This window comes from Triturus cristatus, chromosome 3_2, assembly GCF_964204655.1.
Source record: "Triturus cristatus chromosome 3_2, aTriCri1.1, whole genome shotgun sequence".
Taxonomy (NCBI): Eukaryota; Metazoa; Chordata; class Amphibia; order Caudata; family Salamandridae; genus Triturus; species Triturus cristatus.
The window spans coordinates 617891849-617915734 of NC_140584.1; the positions used below are offsets into that span (position 1 = coordinate 617891849).

At 48.8% G+C, this 23886-nt stretch overlaps 1 protein-coding gene across 7 annotated transcripts in view; it reads left to right on the plus strand.

Moving 5' to 3' along the window:
• TKFC (triokinase and FMN cyclase) overlaps positions 1 to 23886 on the plus strand; it is a 360998-nt gene that overhangs the window by 323159 nt on the left and 13953 nt on the right. For all 7 annotated transcript variants that reach the window (XM_085648511.1, XM_085648509.1, XM_085648513.1 and 4 more), the window contains one exon: positions 11682 to 11771. In XM_085648511.1, coding sequence (XP_085504637.1) covers positions 11682 to 11771 — 90 coding nt within the window. The remainder of the gene's footprint in view (positions 1 to 11681; positions 11772 to 23886) is intronic.

Consider the following 23886-nt stretch of genomic DNA (forward strand, 5'->3'; position numbering starts at 1 on the left):
CAAACAGTGCAGGTCAGGCTTCCTCCGGGGAACTCCAGTTCAGACCATTAAGCAGCACGCGAAAGGAAGGAGTACCGGGAGGCTGGGGACGGGGGGGGGGGGCCAAGGGAAACGAACGTCCATATGTAGTCATTCCAAAAGGTGCCCGGAACCGTCAAGGGTCAGGGGGACATGGCGATATCGGTGTCCACCAGGGGGGGCGTACAGATACCCCCGCGATATGCATTCCATTGCCCCCAGATTCTGCCCCATGCCCCCGGCTTACCACGGGCAACATACACAGTCTTCTCCCTGAACATACACCAGTCCATATTCTCCTTCCATACTGACACGGTGGGCGGCCGCTGGGCACCCCAAAGCTGCGCTATATCTCTCTTGGCAATCATGTTCCCCAGGGCCGCCCACCGAGTCTGAGCTGCGCTATAATCATTGGGCTCCCACACATTCAGGACACAGCGACGCACCTCCGGCAGCAGCACAACCCCAGTGACCTGTCCCATAACCGTATGTACCCGGCGCCAGTAGTCCGCCACCTCGCGGCACTCCCACAGGATATGGAGAAAGGTGGCGCTGAGCCCACAACCCCGCTTACAGAGCCCATCATCGGAATATCCCATCGAGACTAAGCGAGGACCCGTCACATACACCCGGTGAAGAATCTTAAGCTGTACCAACCGGAGACGGGCCGGAATGGCGACCTCCTTGGGGGACGACAGTGCAGACTGCCAGTCCTCGTCGTCCAATTCCACCCCATCCCCCGTCCAAGCCTCCTGAAGGCGCACCAAGAGGTCAGCCCGATGATTAATCAGTTTCTTATAAATTAAAGAAATAGTACTGTCAGGGACATGTCCGTCAAGTATGCGGTCCTCGAGGGGCGAAGAAACCGGGATCTTGGTCCCCTCTCCAAAGACTGAAAGCAGGGCGTGTCGAACTTGGGCATAGCGGAAGAACTCCCTGTCCGTAAGCTCATATTCGGCCTGAAGAGCCGCGAAAGTCTTAACCGCGCCCTTATGCCACAGGTCTCCCACTTTGCTGATACCAATCGTATCCCACTGGTCAAACCCCTTCGTAGTCCAGAGGCTCCCCAGGCGATCGGAGGCAAACAAAGGAGTAGCACATGTCAGTCGCTCACTCCAGCCCGTGGCCGCAGTGGCAGCCCTCCAGGTCCGCACCGCAATCTTAGTAGGACCCGTAAGGGTCCGGCCAGCCGAGCGGGAGTAAAGCGCCCTGTTATAGTCCCCGCCGGGAAGCAGGAACTTGTCCATCTCATACGCCGGATTCAGGCCAGGCGCATACGTGGCATGGTTGATGGCCGAAAGCTGCGCGGCCCAATAATACCTGCGAATGTCGGGAAGCGCGATGCCCCCGTCGTACCAGGGGAGAGTAAGCTTAGCAAGAGCAATACGCGCCCGCCCGTCCCACACCAATCTCCTCTGCAGGCTCTCCACCTCCCGAAAGTAGGCCACTGGGATGACGTCGAAGGAATTCTGGAGTGCATAGAGGAACCTGGGAAGGGACATCATTTTGAACAGCGCGGCCCGACCCAGCGGGGACAGGGGCAGCCTGCACCACCGGGCCGTGTCCTCTCGCAATCGCCGAAGCGGACGCAGGAGATTCTGCTCATAGCGAGCCACCGGGTCCAGCGAAACGTATATCCCCAGGTACTTAAAGCCGCTCAGAGATACCTGGATCGGAAGCCGAGGCGGCAGGAGAGGAGGACCACCGGAGATCGGATAGACGCAGGATTTAGACCAATTGATCGTGAGGCCCGAATTATTCCCAAAGGAAGTCAAAACGTCAAAGAGGACGTTGAGCGACTGCCGCGGTGAGGTGAGATATAGGAGAATATCGTCCGCATACAGCGAAACCCGATCCTCAAAGCCCGGGGCCCACCGGATCCCTCTAAGCGAGGGCTCCCAGCGGAGCCAAGCCGCGAGTGGCTCCAGGGCGAGAGCAAAGAGCAAAGGGGACAAAGGGCATCCCTGCCTCGTGCCCCTGCCGAGGGCAAAGGGCCGAGAGACCCGCCCATTCACCACCACCTGAGCCATGGGTCCCGTGTAAAGAAGCTTCACCCAGCCAATAAATCCTTCCCCAAAGCCAAACTTAGCCAAGACAGCCCAGAGGAATGGCCACTCGATGGTGTCAAAAGCCATCGTGGCATCCAAAGAAACCAGCACGGCCGGTTCGGAGAGGAGCTCCGCCCTGGCAAGGGCGCCGTGAAGACGCCGCAAGTTAAGAGCGGTGTTACGATGCGGGATGAATCCGCATTGGTCCGGATGAATAAGATCGCACACGACGCTCAACAGACGATTGGCAAGGACTTTCGCCAGGACCTTAGGCTCCGCATTTAGCAGTGAAATAGGCCGGTAAGAAGTACAGCGGTCTCGCGGCTTGTCCTCCTTGGGGATAACGACTATCGTGGCCAAACGCTGGTCGGCCGGGAGGGAACCCGCCGCCAGAGACTCACGGAACATGCGACTGAGGAAGGGCGCAAGCTTGTCAGGGCGCAATTTATATAGCTCAATGGGCAGACCGTTGGGACCCATAGCCTTGCCCGAGCGAAGGGAGCGGATCGCGGTCGCTATTTCATCCGCCGACAAGGGGGCGTCCAGCCGCTCACGGTCTTCAACGGACAGGCCGGGCAAGGCGATATCCCTCAAAAGAAGGCGAGAGTCGTCCTCATCCCTGTCAGTCACTGGGGAGTACACAGCCCGGAGGTGGTCGGCAAAACATTCCACAATCTCGTCAGGCTCCGTCACACACACACCATCCGCAGCACGCAACTCCGGGACCACACGATTCACTCTCTCCTTCCTGTCCAGCCACGCGATCAACTTTCCCGCCTTGTCCCCGGCATCGTACAGTCGACCCTGCTGCTCCCTATACATAGTTTTGGCCGCGTCAGTGACCAGGGACCTATACTCAAACTGTTTCAGGCTGAGGGCATGGAGCCCGTCCGGAGTGACATTCGCCTCCAAGGCCGACTCCAGCCCCACTATGTCAGTCTCCAGCCTCACCACTGCCTCACTCTTGACCCTCTTAGCCACCACTATCTGGGAAAGGGCGTGTCCGCGGATCACGGTTTTAAAGGCTTCCCACAGGGACATTGCAGACGACACCGACCCCTCGTTATCCAGGAAGTATTGGTCCATAGCCTTGACCAGGCTGTCACGAGTCGTAGGGTCTCGCAGGTACCATGGGTTAATGGGAGCGATCCGCCCTGCAGACCGCGGCCCGGTGTCGAAAAGAAGCCACAGCGGAGAATGGTCGGAGATACCCCGCGCCAGGTGCCTGACCTCACGAATCCGACCAGTCTGCGCCGCGGGCATAAGGAAGTAGTCTAACCTAGAGAGACTCCCATGCGCCCCCGAGTGAAAGGTGAATTGACATTGGGTCGGATGCATTAATCTCCAACTATCCACCAGGCCGAAGGTATCCAGCATCCCACCCAGCCATGCCTGGGCAGCGGGGAGGGTCCTTGGTGGGTGACGATCCAGTTCACCCGAAACCACAGAATTAAAGTCCCCGCCCATGAGCAGGAGGCTGTCCGGAAGGTCAAGCAGCATTCGACCCAAGTCAGTGAAGGTGGAGTTCTGGAGGCCCGGGGGGACGTAAACTGAAACCAGGGCAAGGGGCTGCCCCTCCCACCTCCCAATCAAGCACACATAGCGCCCTCTGTCATCCGAGACTATCTTAGTGATCTCCACCGGAAGTGAGGTTCGCAGGAGAATGCCCACCCCCCTGGAACCAGTTGTGAAGCCAGAATGGGCCACGAGGCGGTATCCCCCCCTGTTCATTGCATGACAAACATTACCAACCAGATGCGTCTCCTGGAGAAACACCACATCAGGAGCCAAACGACGCAAATATTGCAGTACTACACCCCGCTTGATACGGTCCCCCAACCCATTGACGTTCCATGACATAAGCCTCAACCCGTCCCCCCCCATCCCCCCCAATAGATCAAGGGTCCCCCAGCCTGCAGCACAGTTCCCAAATATGGACAAAAATCAGTACCTCGCCCTGTAAACAAAAAACACACAGCAAAACAACCCCACCTCCCCCCCAACCCCACCCCAGGACCAACTCCCCCCACCCTGCACCCCTGCGGGCCAAAAAACCCCCCCAACTTGCAGTGTGCCTGTCGCCCCTCTAACCCCATTCTACGAAAAGACCCCAGAGGAGGTAAGGGACCCGTCCCCGCCCGCCCCCCTCACTGGTCCTGGTTAAACACAATATGCAAGTGAAATAAGACCCGACTGTACAGTGCAAAACGGCAAAATCAAGGACCAAAAGTCATTCTAAAGGGAACCCGTCACCCGCGGTGCCCGCAGAGGGTCCGGGACGGCCACCTCCGTCCGGCAGAGAGTCCAGCCAGTCACTTGCAGCCACGGGAGAGTCAAAAAAGGCTGTCCGATCCCCATGTTCCACTCGGAGTTTTGCAGGGTAGAGCATCGAATACTTTAGGCCCAGCTCGCGGAGACGACGCTTCACCCCTTGGAATCCCATCCGTTGTTTCTGGACCAGTTGCGTGAAGTCCGGATAAAAATTGATGGTCGAGTTCTCATGACTAACCGGGCCGTGGGTCCGTGAGGCCTGCAGAATAGCGTCGCGGTCCCTGTAGTAGAACAGTTTGGCCACGATAGGCCTCGGGGGGGCCCCCGGCCGTGGCCGACCGCCCGGAACTCGATGGGCCCGCTCCACGGCAAAGAACTTACTTAGGCCAGCCGGGGACAACTGTTTCAGGATAAGGTCCTCGACCACGAGGTCAACCGGGCGGCCGTCAGAGGACTCCGGTACACCTATGACGCGGATGTTGTTGCGTCGGGCCCGTCCCTCGAAGTCCTCAAGCCGCCGGGCCATATGATCGTTGACCACCCTGATGTCTCCAAGCGCGGCCCGCAGATCCGACACCTCCGCACCGAGGGTGGAGGTCCGTGTGTCGAGAGCCTGGACCCTCTCGTTAGTTTTGGAGAGGTCGGCCCGGATCAGGGTAACATCAATCGCGACAGTGTCAATCTTACGGGCCAGGGCCTCATATTGCGTCGCGATGGTTTCCCTGATGCCCTCAATGGCGCCCATAATGTCCTGCAGGGATAGTTCCGTAGAGACGGTCGCGCCTCCCTCCGCAGTATCCGAGGGGGGGCCAGCAGCGCCAGAGGGCCCCCTGCCCTGGGTGTATCGGTCCATGTTATTGCTCTGGACTGCTCCCCCGCGGAGGGAAGCCTTGGTCTTGCGGCCCTCGGGACCCCCTTTGCCCCCCATGTGAACACGGTCACTCAAGGGGACACCCAATCAAGAGGTGTAAGGGCACCAGCAAGAAGACCACAAAATGTCGGTAGAGGGGGTCCGAGGCGATAGGCACTCTAGTAGCAGGTGAAAGAAAACCTCATTCAGAGGCCCAGGAAGCACCTCGCCACCCCGAGCGCACCCCCCTGCCGGTCTCCTGAAGTGCAAAACCGAAACCGAAAGTGGTGGATCGGCAACTGGCACCGCGCTGAAGCCGCTGTTGTTCAATTGCAGCCCGGCCCCTCGGGTCACCTTCACCCCGGTCACCTCCGTCGGGTGGGTCCCAAAAGTTCCGACGGCGACAACTCAGGATTCCCAGGTCCGATTTGAGTTTTGAAAAGAGATATATGCTCAGCTGGTCTTTATCTCCCAGATTCCATAAGCCACGTCAGGATATTCTCAGGATAGATTCCGAGGAGCAGAGAGGGTCCGGGGAGCCCTGTGCTCACGCGACCATCTTGGATGCGCGCTAGGCTCCTCCCCCTATTTCTGCAATCTTGAAGTGAGTCTGGCAATATGCGTTGTGGAATTCCTTCCGCCACTGGGAGACAATATGTTGACTAATGGCTTGTGGCCCATTCTCAGGGCAAATTTTCTACACATAGTTTCTAAATTGTTCAGTCATCCATACACATGCCACAAACTCCCTCTCAATCACTGCATACCTTCTTTCTGTGTCATTCAATGTATATGACGCAAATGCTGCGATCCATTCATCTTTAACACATCTTTGGGACAATACACTACCTACACCATACAAACCTGGCATTTACAGTAATTACACACTCCTTTTCCATGCAAAATGGCTGCAGCGTGGGAGCTTCTACAATTTCACACTTTGTTTTCAAATGCTAACTACTGTCTTTCCAACCAAACAAAATAAGCTTTATGTCTCAACAACTCCCTCAACAGTTCCATCTTGATGGCAAAATCTTTAATACATTTACTATAGTACTCAAACATGCCACTAAAAGACAGAAGTTGCTCTATGTTAACAGGTGCTGGTGCCTCAGTTATAGCTTCTACATTAGATTTATTTGGCACCACTTCATCACCAGACGAATTGTGACTTAGACATTTTAGAAATATTTTACATTTAGATGCCTTCAAGGTTAGACCATGTTTGTCCAATCTGTTGCACACCCCAGACATATGCTGTATACACTTCTTCTCAATTCTAGAAAAAAATAAGATATCTTGAAAGCATTTTTCTTCCTTACCTTCATCAATATATAGTACTTGTTTTTCAGCCAACAAAGACACAGGTTCACTACCTCAGGGTTCTAAAATAATTTCCAATTTCCATTGATCTCTCCATCCAATCCCTTAACTGACACAAATAATTTAACTTGAGCCCACCTTCTCTAGCACTCCAGTTCCAAACACATATAGCAATCCATTTCAATGGTGGACCCATCAAAGTTCTCAGCTATTATGTCTGAAGCCTGTAACTGACTAATATTTGACATTTTCAAACATTTGCAGGAATTACTGTCGAGTTATTATAGGCCATAGAAAACCATAATCCGCCATAAGTTCCAACTCCACTCCAGAATGTTAACCACATACTTGGGTGGATTTTTTTTACCACTTGTTCTGTTTCACCATCACCATCCTCTTAAATAGATAATACAATACCTGTCCCATTATCTGTCACCCTTCCATACTTTCCATCCAGCTTGTTCTCAAATATTTCTGTGGCATATGACACTTTACCCTGCATCTGCCCAGGACTTTTCTCAAAATCCACACACACATGAGCAAAATGCCCTGAATGGCCACATTTCTTAGCATTCTTTGTTGATAGTCAGGCACCAAGCACACGAAGCAATATGTGTATTGTTACCACACCTATAACATGCATTACTCTTCTCTATTTTTCATATTTTTTATAATTTCCAGAATTGTTAGGATGCAAAACACTCATGTTACTGCAGTCTACCCCATACTCATCATGAAGTTTCAACACACACACACCATCAACATTTCCCACTTGTATGCTAGTGTACTTAACTGTGGCCAACCACTTTTCTGATTGTTTTAACGCCTTAGCAGTGGAATTAGCATCTTGTAGCTCAGGATTACCCATGACCCATAATTGTTCCTGAATTGTTTTGTTTTTACATGAACTATGTTTTGAACCCTAATCCTAATCATCTCATCTGTCATGGGAAAAAATTACAAGTTATGGATAACGCTCTCAAAGCCATGACAAATGTATCAGATGATTCTCCATCCCTTTTCGCCCTAGTATAAAACTTAAATCTATTCAAACCAATGCTGGTAGTGGGTTTAAATGTAAGTTCCATCCTTAAAAGCCCCTCTTGGTACACATCCATGTCTCCTTGACCCCTTGAGGGCGTTACTCGAGGTAAGGTTCTGAAACCTGCTTGACCCTCTGATCTAATGTAAAAGTATGTTTTTCTTCCACTTGACTCCCATCTTTTCACCATTAATAGCTTATATATAAGTAACATCCAAGGTATAGGCAGTTCCCTTTTGCTCAGCAAAACGTTTGCTGGTGGGGGTCAAACTGCATTTTTAATTAAAGTAGTATTAAGTGACCCAACTTATAGTTCCCTAAAAAACTTAATTGAAAGGTTTATAATGTGTAAAATATCAAAGGAATCAATAGTACTGACCATAACACAATGGGAGCAGGAGCAGACTGTAGTTTACATTTCAAGTGATCCTTTAGTGCTGACCATAGGCACAATGAAAAGCACTATAATTATTTTCTTTCTTTTAATGCTCCATAAACCTTCAAATGTTGACTAAAAAGGGTAGCTGAAGAACAGTCCAAACCTATGCTATTTGTCTGTAACAATGGCCTTCTCAAGTCAAAATGGCTGCCATGTTAGCATGGTGACATATTGGATCACATGACCTACACGTTCAGCACGATGACAAAGTGATCCAATCACCATAGGCTAGCACCAAGACCGTTTTCCTTCCTTTACGCTCCAAGTATCATGCAGAGCATAGCCTGTTTTGTGCGCATGGACCTGGCTCTACACTCTCATTGCACCTAACTGCTTCTCCCGCAGCGGCTCGAGCCTGAAGAAGCGTCTCAGGAAAGAAGCAGCTTATACACTGCTGGACCATGAAAAAAACACTCATCACAATGGTGCCTTAGAACCTCAGGCCAGACAAGAGTGACATCACAAAATAAAGCTCACCTTGCTTGATGGCACCCGTTCAACCATAAATACTGTTTGGATCCGCTTGCCAATTATCTTTCCAATCCAAAAGTATCTGTGAAAATGTCAAAATCCACACTGTTAAGAACGGCTTCAGCCGCAAAGATGATCGGTCGCTCCAACATCAAAATAGCTTCTTAAGTAACTTTCCTCAACATCCATGTAAAGCTAATGGGTCCTCGGAGGCAAATCTGTTCCTGTGCTGCCTCCCTAGGACAGGATACCTTTGCATTTTGTCGCCATTTGTTTGAAAGTAGACTATCCATGTAAAAAGAAAATAGGTCTTTATTTGGCAGCACAGTACGACCGTCTTACAGGCAGGCGGTCAACACACCACAGTGTAGACTCTGCATTCTAAGAAGGAACATATTCCATAAAATGCAGAATACTAACGGAATCATAACATTGGTATCCACAAGTTGAGATGGTAAACAATGCAATACAAATATATTGACCTGGCTTCATCTTATCCCAGTAATGGAGAAGGGTCTATTTTCACAAAACAAGGGCATTTTAAGAGCATCAGTGTTGTTTCTTAGTTTCATTCAACCTCTGCTTCCCTACATTCCCTACCCATCTTGGCAGGTGTACCATGCAAAGTCCCTTATTGATTCTGTCACACGGAAACATATGACTAACAAGGGAGGGGGGCAGGGGGCAGACCCTTTGTGGTTGTCCAAATTGTTTGTACACCTGGAGGCATGTATTTTATTCCTTGGTGGTATGGGAGCTGAACCCCAATAATCATCTGAACCCCAGTATTTAGATACCCTGAAATTTTACCTAAAATAATCCAGCTCCAGTATCTCCAGTTGATCTAACGATTAAAGACTACGCTTCTCGTCAGAATAACACAAGTTAGCAGAGTTAAACAGTAATACATATTGGAAACAAAGAATTGAGCTCTAGGCCAAAAATAAAGCAAAAACTGGGTTTTAATACAGAAAAGGTTAAACTATGGTACAGAGAAAATATGCATGAAATGCCATAAAGGCTCAAAATACAGAATTACAATATAAAAGCAAAATTGTAGAATGCATTAATCCCTAGTTAATAGGAATCAAGTAAATACTCTAAGTGTCAGACTCAAAGAGTATAGACACATCCGATAAAGAATACTAGACAAAATGGACATAGAAAATAAAGACTTCAGTAAAAGCAATCTTAAAGTCCGCTGCAAAATCCAACAGAACCCCAAGCCTAACTAAAGTCTTAGCCCAGACGACACCCAAACTAAAACTTGAACAGCTAAAGTCCAGAAGCTTTTACACACAAATCACACTTTCTAGAAATAGATTCTGCAAATTTAGCATAGCATGATTATGTTTAGTATTGCATAGGCAAATAAGAAACATTTACGTAGTTAAAAAAACATTAACACTAACTCATTTCTTAAGGTAAGAGAAATCTTGCATTCTTTTCCCACAGCAATCATCCTCCTGAGATGATCAACACAAAATGAAACAACCCTAACAATGGCTCATTGATTCTGCATGTCTACACTAACACTTCCAGCAGGCGTCCTTCATAATGATACTTTGGGTACAAGGTGGACGCTTCATTCACAATACAGTCTTTCGAATAATGTACATCACCATTACATTTACGTCATTCAATTAGTGCCCTATTACGAGTTTGACCGCCAGACTCGTGGTGGTGGCAGATCCCGCCTCCTCTGCACCAGCGGTCGTACAATTTGGATAGTCGGACTGCCGTTCCCTGGCGTAGGAGCAGTGGTCAGAGGCTGCAATATGCGTGGCAGGATATTACAAGTTTCCTCTCCACCAGTTTTTTTATGGCAGGGAGGGAACTAAGGGGGGGGGGGGTAAAGGACCCCTCTGTGCCCCAAATATATGTGGATGCACAGGGGGGGGGGATGACATCTGCTCCCCTGTGTGCATGCACATAGGTTCCTGCATGGCATAGACTTTCAAGTCCAGGCCGTGCAGGAACCTTGTAGTGCGTTTCCACTGCGGTGCCTTTTTTAATGGCACTGCCGCCTTTAAAAGAGCCCATGAGACCGCCACGCCGCCCGCCTGCCAGACTACAAAAAAGTCATAATCTGGTGGGCGGGTGCGTGATCCTTGGTGAAGCGGTGGTTCGGAGGTTTGCACCGCTCCGCCAAAATCTCGTAATCAGGGCATTAGTGTCCTGTGGAGATCAGGGGAAAGATGGATTTGCAGTGAGACACTGATGGGAGGGGGAATACACAGAAGCAGTTTTAACTGATCACGAGAAACTGCATCCATATTGGAAATAATGGCATCTTACCCAAAAATGTGGCATAACTATTAGTATCATATCTAACCTTCTATATAACTTGGGTAATTTATTTTAGTTGCAGCATCATTCGTTGATTGGTTACGGCTCTTTGCATCATAAAAAAACACTACTTATGATAATTTTCAAATTTTTCATATTTTTGAAAAAGCTTCCTCCCACAGTAGCAGACATAAAAACTGCATCCACCGCTATCCCAAGGGTTAGGGCAAGAGAAGGGTGTCTTTCACTTCTCCCTTGCTGTTTGAATGTAAGGAGACATGGGGCACAGTGCAATACAAATTTGCTTTATTGCCATGACTGAACATAAATATATTGGCATATCTTGATAATAGTGTTCCTTAAACATATTCAGGAAGCATATGTTTAAAAAAACACTGAGCACAGACATTGGGTTTCATCATACAGGGTCTGTGTACATCATTGGTTTATGGCCTGGAAAGTTGCCCGTCACCTTCACAGCCCTGATAGTGTACAGTTTAAGCCTGGCTTCGCTGAGTTCTGTAGACAGCAAAGAATGGTGCAGTCATGGCACCTACTGTCTAGTTAGACTATGGTGTAGCTTTTTCGGGAGGGGGCATTCTGGCACCACTGTAACAGTCAGAGACAACCATCAGAATATTGCATTGGCTCAAAAATGGAAAGAATCCAATTGGCACCTGACAATCAGTGATCCCCAGTTGCTGGTCACATTATGGTACTGGATGAGGGAGTATATAGACTTGTGTAAGAATGCTGGTCAGTAGACAGACACTGCATTGCAAAAAATGTAGCGGTAATGAAGGAGGTGGGGGGGACTGAAATGGAAACTAGTTGACAAAGGCTCCTGAAGAACTGACCTTTTGTTTTCTGTAGGAGGACTGCTATTCCTTACCTCTTACTTAATCCTGCACTTTTCTTTTAACTTTCCAGCTGGACCCTTTATGTGCTGCAGCCAAGGAACTTCAGGCACTGAAGACGCCTAACGTGAATGCTGTTAAGGTTTTATCCGCAGCTGTTGAGGTTAGTTGTCTCTGTCCATTAATTAGGCGCAGTTGCTAAGACCGGTGCAGCACCAGAGGACTTGTTGGAGGGGGACATCTGTAGATTACCACCGTCACTAAAGGGATGCAAGTCATGACCTTTATGTCGACCTTGTATCCACAAGCGGTAGCTTTGGATGTGAAATATACAAGGGGAACATAAAACTCTGTATCTTTATCTCCTGCTTTGGTTGTGTTGGGAGAGAGTCTCTTCTGTACTCATTGGCTGGGTGCTTTTATTGGTTTAATCCACCTACTTTGGTCCCATTTTCTGAGAAGGTTTCTCTGAAATGTTAACCCTAAATTTGAAGTTCCTCCTATCAAGCAGCACTCTTTAAAAGATTATTTTTATTTACGTCAGATGTTTGATACAGTCCTTGTTCTGCCCATCTCCTCTCCAAAACTGCAGTTTTTATCATTCTCTCCTGAAAGTACTTTTGAGATGTGGTCTCAGGTTTGTTGTTTTTTTCTTTTTGGAACCAGTCCTTGGATTGTCAGTCTTAATTATGTTGCTGTTTTCTTTCGGTAGCGTCTTTCAGAAGTGATTCCAGGACAGTAATCATTGAGATTTAGCCTTGAGAGGCTGCTCTTGTCTTTTGAAAAGAGGTCTGATATGTTGGATCTATTTATTTTGGTCTCTAAGTCTTCTCTCTTTCATAAGTTGCTTCTAGTTTCAGCAGAGTCTTCTGCTCAGCAGTGGTGTTTGGTAGCTCGGTCACTTACGTGATGGCCATGAGAATCATTGGATGTTTAAGAAACACCCGTGTTTCAGATTTTTTTGTAGATCATTTTTCTATACACATAAATGGGGAAAGGACATACCTGCAACTTCAGAGCAGCAACATTAAACTATAGGTCGGAGTTGTCAGATTGTTTAAGACTGCACAGAGTGCCCACTTCTGCAGTCTGTGCATCCTGATAAATATGTGTTGTCCTCTTCAAAACATGTGCGATATATGCACATGTTCCCTCGCTACTATTACCTGATAGATGAACGCATAGGATAGAGTCTGTGTACTTACTAATCCTGAATATTGTTGATCTCTTACTAGATTCAAACATCCCCTGGATTAGGGTTGAGTATTTCCACAACCTGCTACACAGAAGGCTCAGCAACAACAGTATAGCTTGAGTTTGCATCTAATGGTCAGCGGTATCAGCTTTAAATCCCGATCTTTGTACGAATTTAAGCAGATTCTTTGATCATTTACTGGATCCTCGTCCCCAAGATACTCAGAATAACTAGATAGTAATGAAAGCAAGTGGCCCTGGTCCCACTGAGATAGTGTTCCCAGAGTTGTCAAGGCTGCGTCCCTGGACCGTGATGCTCTTCACCCCAAAATGCTCTGCTATAGTACGTGAATGCACGGGCATAACCCAAAACGTAAGGTGGGCATCTTAGACTGAAGTGGCCCTCCTGCATTACTTGACGGGCTCTTAATCCACAAGATGTCTTTGAAGGTCCTCTTCACTGTTTCACTGCTTTTTGCAATGAGCATGGAAATGCTATAGTATTGCATCAGCTGGAGATTGAGCAAAAAGCTAAAAGGACCACTCCTTGGAACACTGCATGATATCCGTGCAGGCACTATTAATCTTCTGGTCCATCTCATGTTTGTCATGAGTCCCTGTTCCACTGCAACAATCTGACACACTGGCTACAGTTTTGTGTGCCATGTCATCCAAAAGGGGGCTTTAACTATTGTTTTTTTGTGTTTTTGCTAACAGCTTTTTCTGACGGCTACTTCTAACTTTAGATTCCTCTCCTTCGAGTATTACCCAAGTGCCAGACTGTCCGGAGATATTTTCATAGCAGTGCTAATGCACATTGCTATGTGGTGCTGTGCAGCACCATGGTGGCTCCACATCACTCTAGAAGTGATAGATCTGAGCCACATTAAAGTGCTACCCCTCTGTGCTGTTGTCCGTTCTTTTCTTTCCACGCCTTCCAAAGCTGATCCTGAGCTCCTTTCCCAAACTTGTCAGTTTTCCGACGACTTCCACACGTCATACGTACAGTGTGCCAGGAAATGATGTCCCAACTGAAAATTATAGGATTCTAATTATGCTGTGACTGCATAAGCAGATATTCATCATGGATCCACACAAGCTGTTTGTTTGGTGCCTGGTCTTGGGACACAACCCTAAGCGTGCTTTCATTCATCCAAAGGCAATTTGGGACCAGGATGTAAAGCTATACATCGCTGAGCATAAGAAGAAGCTACGACCTTTGTCGCTAACTTCAAGGAGAAGGCATGAGAATGTCAAGATGCAAGCCACACTTCTTTGAGGTCATCGGTCAGTGAACTGATTTATACGGTGATCCCGATGTGCTCTGAGTTTACTGGGCTTTCATCGACCACACAGCAGATTGAGAGCTTCAAAGAGGCCATGGTGCAGATATTCAGTGCACTTCCATCCTCGTGTGCGATTTTGGGTCTCTAGAAACTGCATGGGTCTTCAGTTGGGTTACCATTGTCAGGGCCTATCCAAGCGACATCCACTCCCTTGGGACTTGCTACTGTGCTTATATGGACTCCGTTACAGATTTGCACACTGGCTATACAATCCATTCATGTCTGTTACCAATGCTGAATTCTGAAGATGGCCCAATTGTGACACTAATGTCTGATCCTGAACCGATGCCAGCCCAAGGATCAAGGTTGAGTTACAAAAGTGCAACTGGTCATCAGGGAGCCGGACTCCATTCCTGTGCCAATACCGCATCACAGCAATCAACAGAAGCTCTATTATCTTTTTGGTTCTTACTCTGACCCTGTGTCACAACAGGGTGCACGACAGGATGTTTTTGATGAGGAGGCTGTCTCCCCCATTTTACACTAAAGATGCCTTACACCTTGTTTCACAAAATGCTAGTTGGCTTGTCACCTCCCCGAGACAGGGTGTTACTCACCACATGGGCCACCAAGCGTGCCTGATTTGCAGTGGTGGCTCAGAGGGTAGCCGAGTTGCCAGAGCTACAGCACTCATCCATTGAGAATAAAATTAATGTTTTGACGGAAATCATAAAGCCTGGGCCATCAACATCTGAGCCCTTGTTTCCTTTCAATGAGGCTCTTACAGATACTTTGATGGCTACCTGATTCTTCCTGTTCTTTCCTGCCTGGGAAGATGTAGGTGGGCGGATGTCACAAACCGGCACCTGGTATCCCAGATTTTCTCACAAAGCATCCCACTCCAGGCAGCCTTATCGTTCATGTATCGACCAGTAAAGTGAATTCCAGTCATTCCCCACTGCTGCTCCAGATAGGGAATCTCAAGAGGATAGAGGCCTTTGGCAAACATGCTTTTTTCAGCCAGTTTGACATTCTGGTCTGTCAGTTCAGTCGTTACACCCATGCCCACTGGGACATGGCTAGCGAGATCTTGCCGGCAGTCCTAAAAGATCTGAGGGCCTTTTTGGCCCAGATGATACATGGATGGATAATACCTAATCAAATATATTATGCGCTAAGGTTTGGATACCAGAGATTCCCTTGGCATGGCTGTTAGTTCCAGCTGTGATCCTTCATCGCTTGTCTGCGCGAGGTCTATTGGGTCCTCTGGCAATGTTGATTCTGATCCCATACAGTCTTTCCAAGTAAGGAGACTGCCCCCTGGTGGATGAAAAAGACCCAATGATAATGCTACTGGTTATTAGTATGTCGATGGAAAACAGTAACCTACCATTGACATAAATTGACTGTTGAGGGTTCCAAGAAGTTTCTCATAAAAAATTTGTTTTCATTGTGATCCTCATACAACACCTGATCCCACTCATTTTGATACTAATGTGCAGGCATTACCAGTGGATATGCTTTTTGGAGGGTCCTGCCTCTTCTGTGAAAAGGAAGACTTTACTTTGGTACGCTATACAGATGGTAAAGCTATGCGCTTTCCTTGGGCTATTGGCTCCTGCAGAACAATTTCTACACCACTTTCAGAAATTTAGGCGCTACTCCAGGCTACCGTGCCATTAGACAAATATAGCCTTTACAGCCAGTGATATGGCAGTCAACACAGTCTTTTCAGGGCGGTGGATGCAGTGCCACCAGGGACACCAGTCTCCCAACACCTCTTCCCCTGCTATGCTGACCAGTAAGCCACGTTAGTTTGCCCCCAGCGGCTCATGCTCACCTTGAGGTCATTTCCATCACATCCTACAGATAGGACTTGCAAAGTTTTCAAAACGGCTCTGACCTACAATTTTTTTACTCTTCACCCAACATGTCAAGACTGCATCCTCCTGAGGTGTGAGCCGGGAGAGAAGCAGTACAGTGACTTTTATCTTGCTAGTTTGCACATTTGTTTTAATTGTTTAAACGCTGCTCCATTAGTTGTGTGGAAATCTTCAATTGTAAAAACTTGGGACTGAGTTGGTATACGCAGGCTTGATTAGCTAGTGCCTGCGCTTGGCACATGCGCGCTGTCACTGCATGATCGGCGGCCAATTGCGAGAGAGAACAGGGGACCAATCACGCTGCTCCAGGGGCAGTACTTAGGTCACAGGCTGGCGCGAGCGCGCAGCGGGCGCGCCGAGGCAAGCTCGTCTGCGCCCGTCCGCGCTCAGATCACGCTCCGCACCAGCCATGCTGCTCAAGGCCCCCCCCCAGATGAGAAGGTCTTGGACTAAAAACCAGCTGCTTGCTCTGTCACAGCCTAACTGTGTTACGCCTATGTGTTTTGCACCGGACAAGACATCAATTAGAAGCAGAGGACACGCTAATTATCATCGTGGGTCTTGTGGTTTTGAGTTAAATGGACGCTTCGGGAAGGAGGTTATGGGCCCTGAGATGTATGAGGATTTGCCTCATGATGGTCCTCCTCTCAGCCCCAGTCACGGACAGCAGATTAGGGCTGGTCTGATCAACTGCAGATCCCTCTCTAAACACGCTGCAGATATTTGGCTATTATTAAAAACTCATGCCTGGGACCTGCTGTTTCTGACAGAAATAGAGAATGCTCAAACCCTGACATCTGCGTAGCTATTCCTATGGGCTATAGATTGGTTAAAGTTAATAGGGCAGGCAATAGGTTAGGAGGAGGGCTTGCAATAATTCTAAGGGAAGGCTGGGAAATCACACACAATAAAATCGAAGGTCTGGGGCCCATTGAGACCATGGCCTTTCATATCAAATTTTCCAATAGCTCCTCGATGGCGGGACTCCTGGTTTATAGGCCCCCTAACACCTTGGTCACCTACTGGCCGGCACTATTTGACTGCATTGCTAACCTTTCCATACGCTATTCTAATTTCACCGTCCTCGGTGATTTCAACATCCATATGGACAATGCAAGCTGCCCTTTAGCCAACCAATTAGAAGATTCCCTGAAAAGTTTAAACCTAACACAAAAAATATTATCCCCTACCCATGCAGCAGGTCATATTTTGGACCGTCTCTTCACTAACGACCCTGTCATTAAGGTGGAAGAGCCGCTACCTGTAACATGGTCGGATCATATGATGATCATGTTTAGGATGAGTTGGAAGCGTGATACCAATCACAGCAGATCTGTTACAGAAAACAGGAGAAACTGGAGGAAGGTTACGCTTCAATCTATGAGGGACGAACTGTACAACACCTCCCCCATATTGTCTGGGAATTCTAATTCAGATACTCCCCTCTTTAATGCATGGATCAATGCAGCCCTGGATAAATCAGCACCGATTAGATCGTGTAAGGTGTTTAGGAACAAACCTTCAGCACCGTGGTTTAATACAGAGCTCCATAGCGAAAAGAGCCGATGTAAGAGACTCGAGCGAGTCTGGAGAAAGGACTATGAACCCTCAGCCAAAGGGGTTTTGTTAGACCTGTCAGCCCTTTGGCAGTTCCCTCCTCCTTTTATGTTTTTTCCCTCGTCCTCCTCAATTTTTTTTTCCTGTCCACTAACTACTTTTTGGTGTTAACGTAGAGGCCCTGGGTGCCCATTTTCACTAATTGAGAATGAGGCGCAAGGTGCTCCTCTAAAATGGAGGGTGGATGAGGTCTCCTCTACAAAATGGTGGCCTAAACTGTCACCTCAGAACCTGGGCCATAGGCTGTCATGGGGAATTCCAGAACCTTCTGGGACACTCTGGCTAGTCAGGGCCCAGGCTATATATAGGGGTGAGGGGCGGCGGCAATTTTAGGTAGAAGGTGTGAGGTGAGGTAGTCAGGAGCCAGGCACCTGAGTGGGGAGGTAGGAGCGCTAGAGGAGGGGAATTGACCGTACTTAAGGCCTGCTTTTCCCCCCCCCCGGTTGACGCTGCCCCCTACCTTGTGACCTAACCCTGCCTGTAGCCTCTGACCCTGGGACCACACCAAACTGATGGGCTCTATGCCTGGTCAGGACCCCTGAAGGGAATAGGGGAAGAAAGTTATCATCACTGGCCAAATCATCTACATCCCTGCGGAGGTCCGAAGTCCTGTCAACCACAGAACTAGTAACTGACCGCTGTTCGTTACTGATTAGGAATGTGACCAGCACCCAGATCCGGGAAGATTGCTGTCCAGATTGACTGCCTCTGAGCGTAGATCCCCCCATTAACTTTGGTCACCCCCGTGTGAGGCCCCCTCCCCTAAAGAACCACTCACCGCTGTGGCCCAAGGCCCGTGGGAACGTCCCTCCTGTCGTGAGGAGCTTGTGAGGAGGACTGGGGCCCCTTCGAGGTAGTGGTAGCTCCTGAGGTGAGGCCAGTTGTGAGGAGGGAGAGCCACCGAAGTTCCTCGGAAGCTGCGCGAGGCCGGAGGCTCAGGAACTCAGAGCACGTGACGGGGCCAAACTTCGAAACTCCACCCCCGCCGCCATGTAATTTGCCGATCGGGTCGTGTCCCCGCCAGTCACGTTGTCATAGGCGTCCGCGGGCGTGACCTCTCGAAGAGTGAAGGGAGCGGAGCTCCGAACATCAACACTCCCTTCAGCTGTGCTGTGACTGGGTGCAGCGGCCCTCGGCCCGGACATCGCCGGGAGGCCAAAGAACGCTCGTGAGGACCTCCGGAAAGACTGGAGAGTAAGGTAACCCTCCGGGGAAGGGCGGGAGACCTGAGTGAGGACCAGAGCACGCCCCTCCCCTGGGGGGGGGGGGAAATAAGAGTCAGTACGCCCTGCGATAGACTGCGGGCAGGCACCGGAGTAGGGAAAGGTTGTGAAGAAAGGGGCGAACTGGCCAACCCTGTTTTAGTCTGCAAAATCCCCTGAGTGGAATACGAAGCCCTCAGCCAGGCTCTGAAATTAAGTCACCTTAAGTCCGTAAATGCAGCGTTGAAACCCCTGACCTTTGGATCAGATAAAAGGCCTTGTAACTCTCGAATATTGGCAGAGCCACCTCAACGCTAAGTGCGGCCTTGTAATGGATGACTATATTTGCAGGGCAATGCCCATGTTATGTACAGAATAATATTTATTGATCCTATTTAAAGCAGTGCCCATGCTAAGTGCGGCCTTGTAATGGTTGACTATATTTGCAGTGCAATGTCCATGTTATGTACAGCATAATATTTATTGATCCTATTTAAAGCAGTACCCATGCTAAGTGCGGCTTTGTAATGGTTGACTATATTTGCAGTGCAATGTCCATGCTATGTACAGCATAATATTTATTGACCCTTTTCAAAGTAATGTCAGTGCCATGTGAGGCTGTATAGTTCTTTACTTAATTTAAAAATGCAAAGTCATTGTTATGTGCGGCACTAAATCGATTGACTCTATTCAAGGTGCTAAGCAATTGCTGTGGGTGGTGAAATGATTAATGACTTCATTTACGACGTTAGTGAACTTGCTATACTGACAAACTAGTACTGATGAAACATTTTGACCCTACGGGGTTATAAGCCAAATTGATTAATTTGTTCTGAAAGGAAAAGAAGAAGAAACAAGAAATAAGGAATAAGGAAAGCTAAAGCTTTTCCACCTTTTCCAGCTTCTTGGTGTAGCGTCATTTTTGGTGGTGGTGCGCTGGAGTGTGAGACGAGTGTGATGCAAACACAACATGTTAACGAGTATAGGCCTTCCCACTTGAGCCAGGCTACCCCTGGATCTTGGGGCCAACAGGTTTATAATGCAGTCTTAAAAAAAATCCATATGTTGAAACGCAAGGTGATGAGAGATTATATGGCAAAGCAAATTCTGAATGCTGACAATTCCTCCAGAGAGATTTTTAGGATAGTAGAGGGCTTTATGAAACCCCAGACCCTAAAAAGCACAATTCTAGCTTCTCTGAACCTCTGTGAGGACCTGGCGGCCTTCTTTCATGAAAACATTTTGATCATCTACTCCGCCTTTTCACCAACGGAAAGTCAGGATATGACCATGGTCAGTACATTAGACAAATAGTCAACCTTCCGTCGATTCAAGAAGGAAACCTCCCTGAATGAACTCATGAAAGTCAAGTCAGGTTCTCCTCTGGATCCTTGCCCGGCCAGAATTTTTAAACTCTTAGCGCCTCTACTGAACGATACCTTAAATTCTCTCTGGAACACGTCTCTGGAGACGGGTATCTTTCCATCTGATTGGAAAAAGGCACTGGTCCAACCTATCCTCAAAAAAGAGGATGCTGACCCTTCAGAACTGAAACATTTCAGGCCAATATCCTTACTGCCAGCTCCAGCAAAAATCCTAGAAAAGGAAGTCCAGAGGCAACTCTCAGACTTCCTTGAATCCAATAACCACCTACATGATTCTCAATCAGGTTTTAGGGCAGGTTATAGCACGGAGACTGCCCTCCTTGAAGTCGCAGAATCAATCCGTGAAACTCTCGACCTAGGAAGCTGCGCAATGCTGGTGCTGTTAGATCTATCTGCAGCGTTTGACACGGTCTCCCATAAGATCCTCCTGAATAGGTTACATCAGCTAGGAGTGACGGGGACCGTGCTGCATTGGTTTCAGTCATTTTTGGAAGGCAGGTCACAACAGATCTTCTTACATCCTTATGTTTCCAGCTCCAGACCCATGGCGCATGGGGTGCCTCAAGGCTCGGCACTGAGTCCGTCACTTTTCAATGTCTACCTTGCACCCCTGGCTGCAATCGTAGAGAAATGGTGTGTGCGTGTTGTCTCGTACGCAGATAACACGCAACTGATTTTCTCTTTTAAGGAACATAGCGAGACAGCTTTCTTCAATTTTAGGCAATGTCTCTTAAATATCTCCTTATGGATGACTGAGAGCTGCCTAAAATTAAATACCGATAAGACTGAGGTCTTATTTTTTAATCAACCTACTCCACCACGGACTGAGCTGTGGTGGCCAGTAGAGTTGAATCCTCCTCCGACACCTGTAACGGTGGCAAGGAATTTGGGTGTCAGATTTGACTCGCAACTGTCTGGCAAGGCTCAAATTACGAATGTCTCTTCCCAGTGTTTCTGGAGACTAAAGGCATTGCGCAGATTTCTACACTTCCTCCCAATGAACTGTAGGAAAATTGTGGTTTATGATCTTATCACTTCTCAACTTGATTACGCGAACAGCCTATACATTGGCCTCCCGGATTATCTAATGAGAAGACTGCAGCGTATCCAAAACTCAGCAGCCAGGCTCTTAAGAAATGTGCCTCTACGCCATCACATTACGCCTCATCTGCATAGCCTACATTGGCTGCCAGTAAGGAAGAGAGTTCAATTCAAAGCTCTTCTGTTGGCTCATAAAGCAACTAGAGGGGGTAGGCCCACGCTATCTCAAACAGAGGCTCCAGAAATACCTTCCGGTGAGAAATCTTAGATCGCAAAGTCGAAATCTTTTGGCTACTCCACTTTTTAGAAAGGCTAGGACAGGTGGACGCGCGTTCCCCGTTAAAACGGCAAGGCTATGGAATACCTTACCTAATGATCTCAGACAGCTTGAGAAAGAACTACCGTTTAGGAAGGCTTTAAAGACCTGGTTATTTGAGCTGCCCTAGAGACTTCTGCGACCCTCTCCCCATCTCTCTGCCTACAGGATGCTAGCGCCGGGACACTTCCGTTGGAAGTAGCTGTCGCGCTTTATAAATATTAATAATAATAATAACATCCTCCTCACATCGGAATGGATATCAGAGAAGCACTTGTTCATCCTCCTACATGAGGTATGCCTGTTGCTTTCCAAAGGTGAAATAAGGAAGGCTCTGAGAAAGGTGAGGGCTGTTAGTCTTGCTATTTCCTTTTTCTAGGGCCTTTGGCCTATCTTGGACCCCGTCCCTTCAATGCCTTCCTAAGGTAGGACATATTCAGACACTCATGTTGCCACAGTTCCTTTCTACTACTTACCAGGGTGACTGGATGGTGTCCCTGGATTTACATACACCCATACTGCACTTTCGATGGAGTTATTTCAGTTTACGGTAGGCCAGGAGTATTTTCAGGTTTCCACGAAAATGATGGCTGTGGTCGCTGCTCATCTTCAGAGGTTGGGAGTTACTGTATTCCTGTACCTTTGTGCCTGCCTGTTGTAGGCAGGCTTGCTGAAGTCAGTCGTAGGCCACCTCCAGCTGATGACATAACTCCTGACATCGCTGTGGTTCACCATTAATGAGACAAAGTCCCACCTGATTCCCTTTCAGAGGCTTCCATTCATTGGGGCGAGATCCTGGGCACAGTGAGGTCCAGGTCTTTTCCTCAGCAGCAACGAGTCTCGGACATTCAGACCCTTTATGTGCAAGCGGTTGAATGTCTTTTTATTTATTTTGTCTTTAGCCCAGCGAAGCCTTCCAGTGGTTGTGAGAAAGTGCCATCTTTCTTGCCTGGGATGCCCCCACTTTTTGCTGAATTGCTGACTGTACTTTGACTGAGTGTGCCCTGGGCTCCTGCCAATCAGGTGCCCAGGGCCTATGTTCCTTCCCTAAAACCCAAATTGGCAAACCCTGGCCACATGTCAACCCCTGGTAAATGGGTTTGACCAGGGAAGGCCTCTAAGGGCTGCAGCACTTATTGTGCCACCCTTAGAGGCCCTGTACTCTGACACAAACACACTACCCTTGCAGGCTGAGTGTCTGGGTACAAGACAAAACAAAGAGTCGACATGGCACACATCCCTGTGTGCCATGCCCACAACCTACACTGCCCTGGCATACATCAGCCTATGCCAGTGGTGTGGGCACAGGAGCATGAGCCCCGTGCCCCTACAGTACCCGGGTCCATTCTTGGGCACTGTAAGTGCAGTGCTGCCATTTTAGAGTATATGGTGCTGGGAGCTCGTCAAACACGAACTCCACAGCACCATAATGGCAACGCTGAAGACGGAGAAGTTGGGTATCAAACTTCTCAGCACGTTAAACCCGCACTGATGCCAGTGTGGGATTTAATGTACAAAGCACTACAGAGGGCATCTTAAAGATGCCCCCTTAAACCGAACCTACAATCCACGCCTGGTCTGAGAGGCTGCCACACAGCAGACCTGTTGCTGGACCCCTGGGTAGGAGAGCCCCCGCTCTCCTGGGCCTGCAACAATGCACATCCTGGGCGAGGTGCTAGGTCTCCTCCCCCAGGATGGGCAGAGGGGAAGCTTCAAAGGCATGCCGCCTTTGTGAGCTTCTCCAGGCCAGTTGCTGTACCCAGCAACAGGCCCCCACCGGTTCAGACCCCCATTCTGGCGCGAAGACTGGCCGGAAACCCCAAGTAAGGACAGGGGATGTGCCAGCCTCCGCCAATCCCACCCCTCTGGTGGGGGAAGCGAGGTGAAGCACATCTCAGGGCTCTTGCCATCTTGAAGATGGGAAGCCCTGCCCAAGCAGGACCAGGCTACTGCCCCCCTCCCACAGGAGAGTGGCAGGATAGGGGGTGTACCCACCCCAGGGCCCTTTACCTACCTGTAACGCTCCTAAATCTAGTATTTAGGGGCAACCTGAACCTTCCCTCCTCAGATTCCGAAAGAGCAAAGAAGAACAAGAAGAAAGAAGACCTGCCGTGCAGCTGCTAAGAAGAGGAAGACACCAACTGCTTTGGCCCCAGCCCTACTGGCCTGTCGACCCTCAAACCTGCTCCTGCTAAATCCTGGCACCTCCTGTGGCCAGCAACCTCACACACCCAGGAGGACATGGCTACCTTGTGACTCTGAGCATCTGGGACTCCCATGAGCAGTGGCTCTGCTCAAAGCAAGTTTCTAACCCCTGGCAACAGCCCGGAACCGAGAACCCTGCACACTCTGCA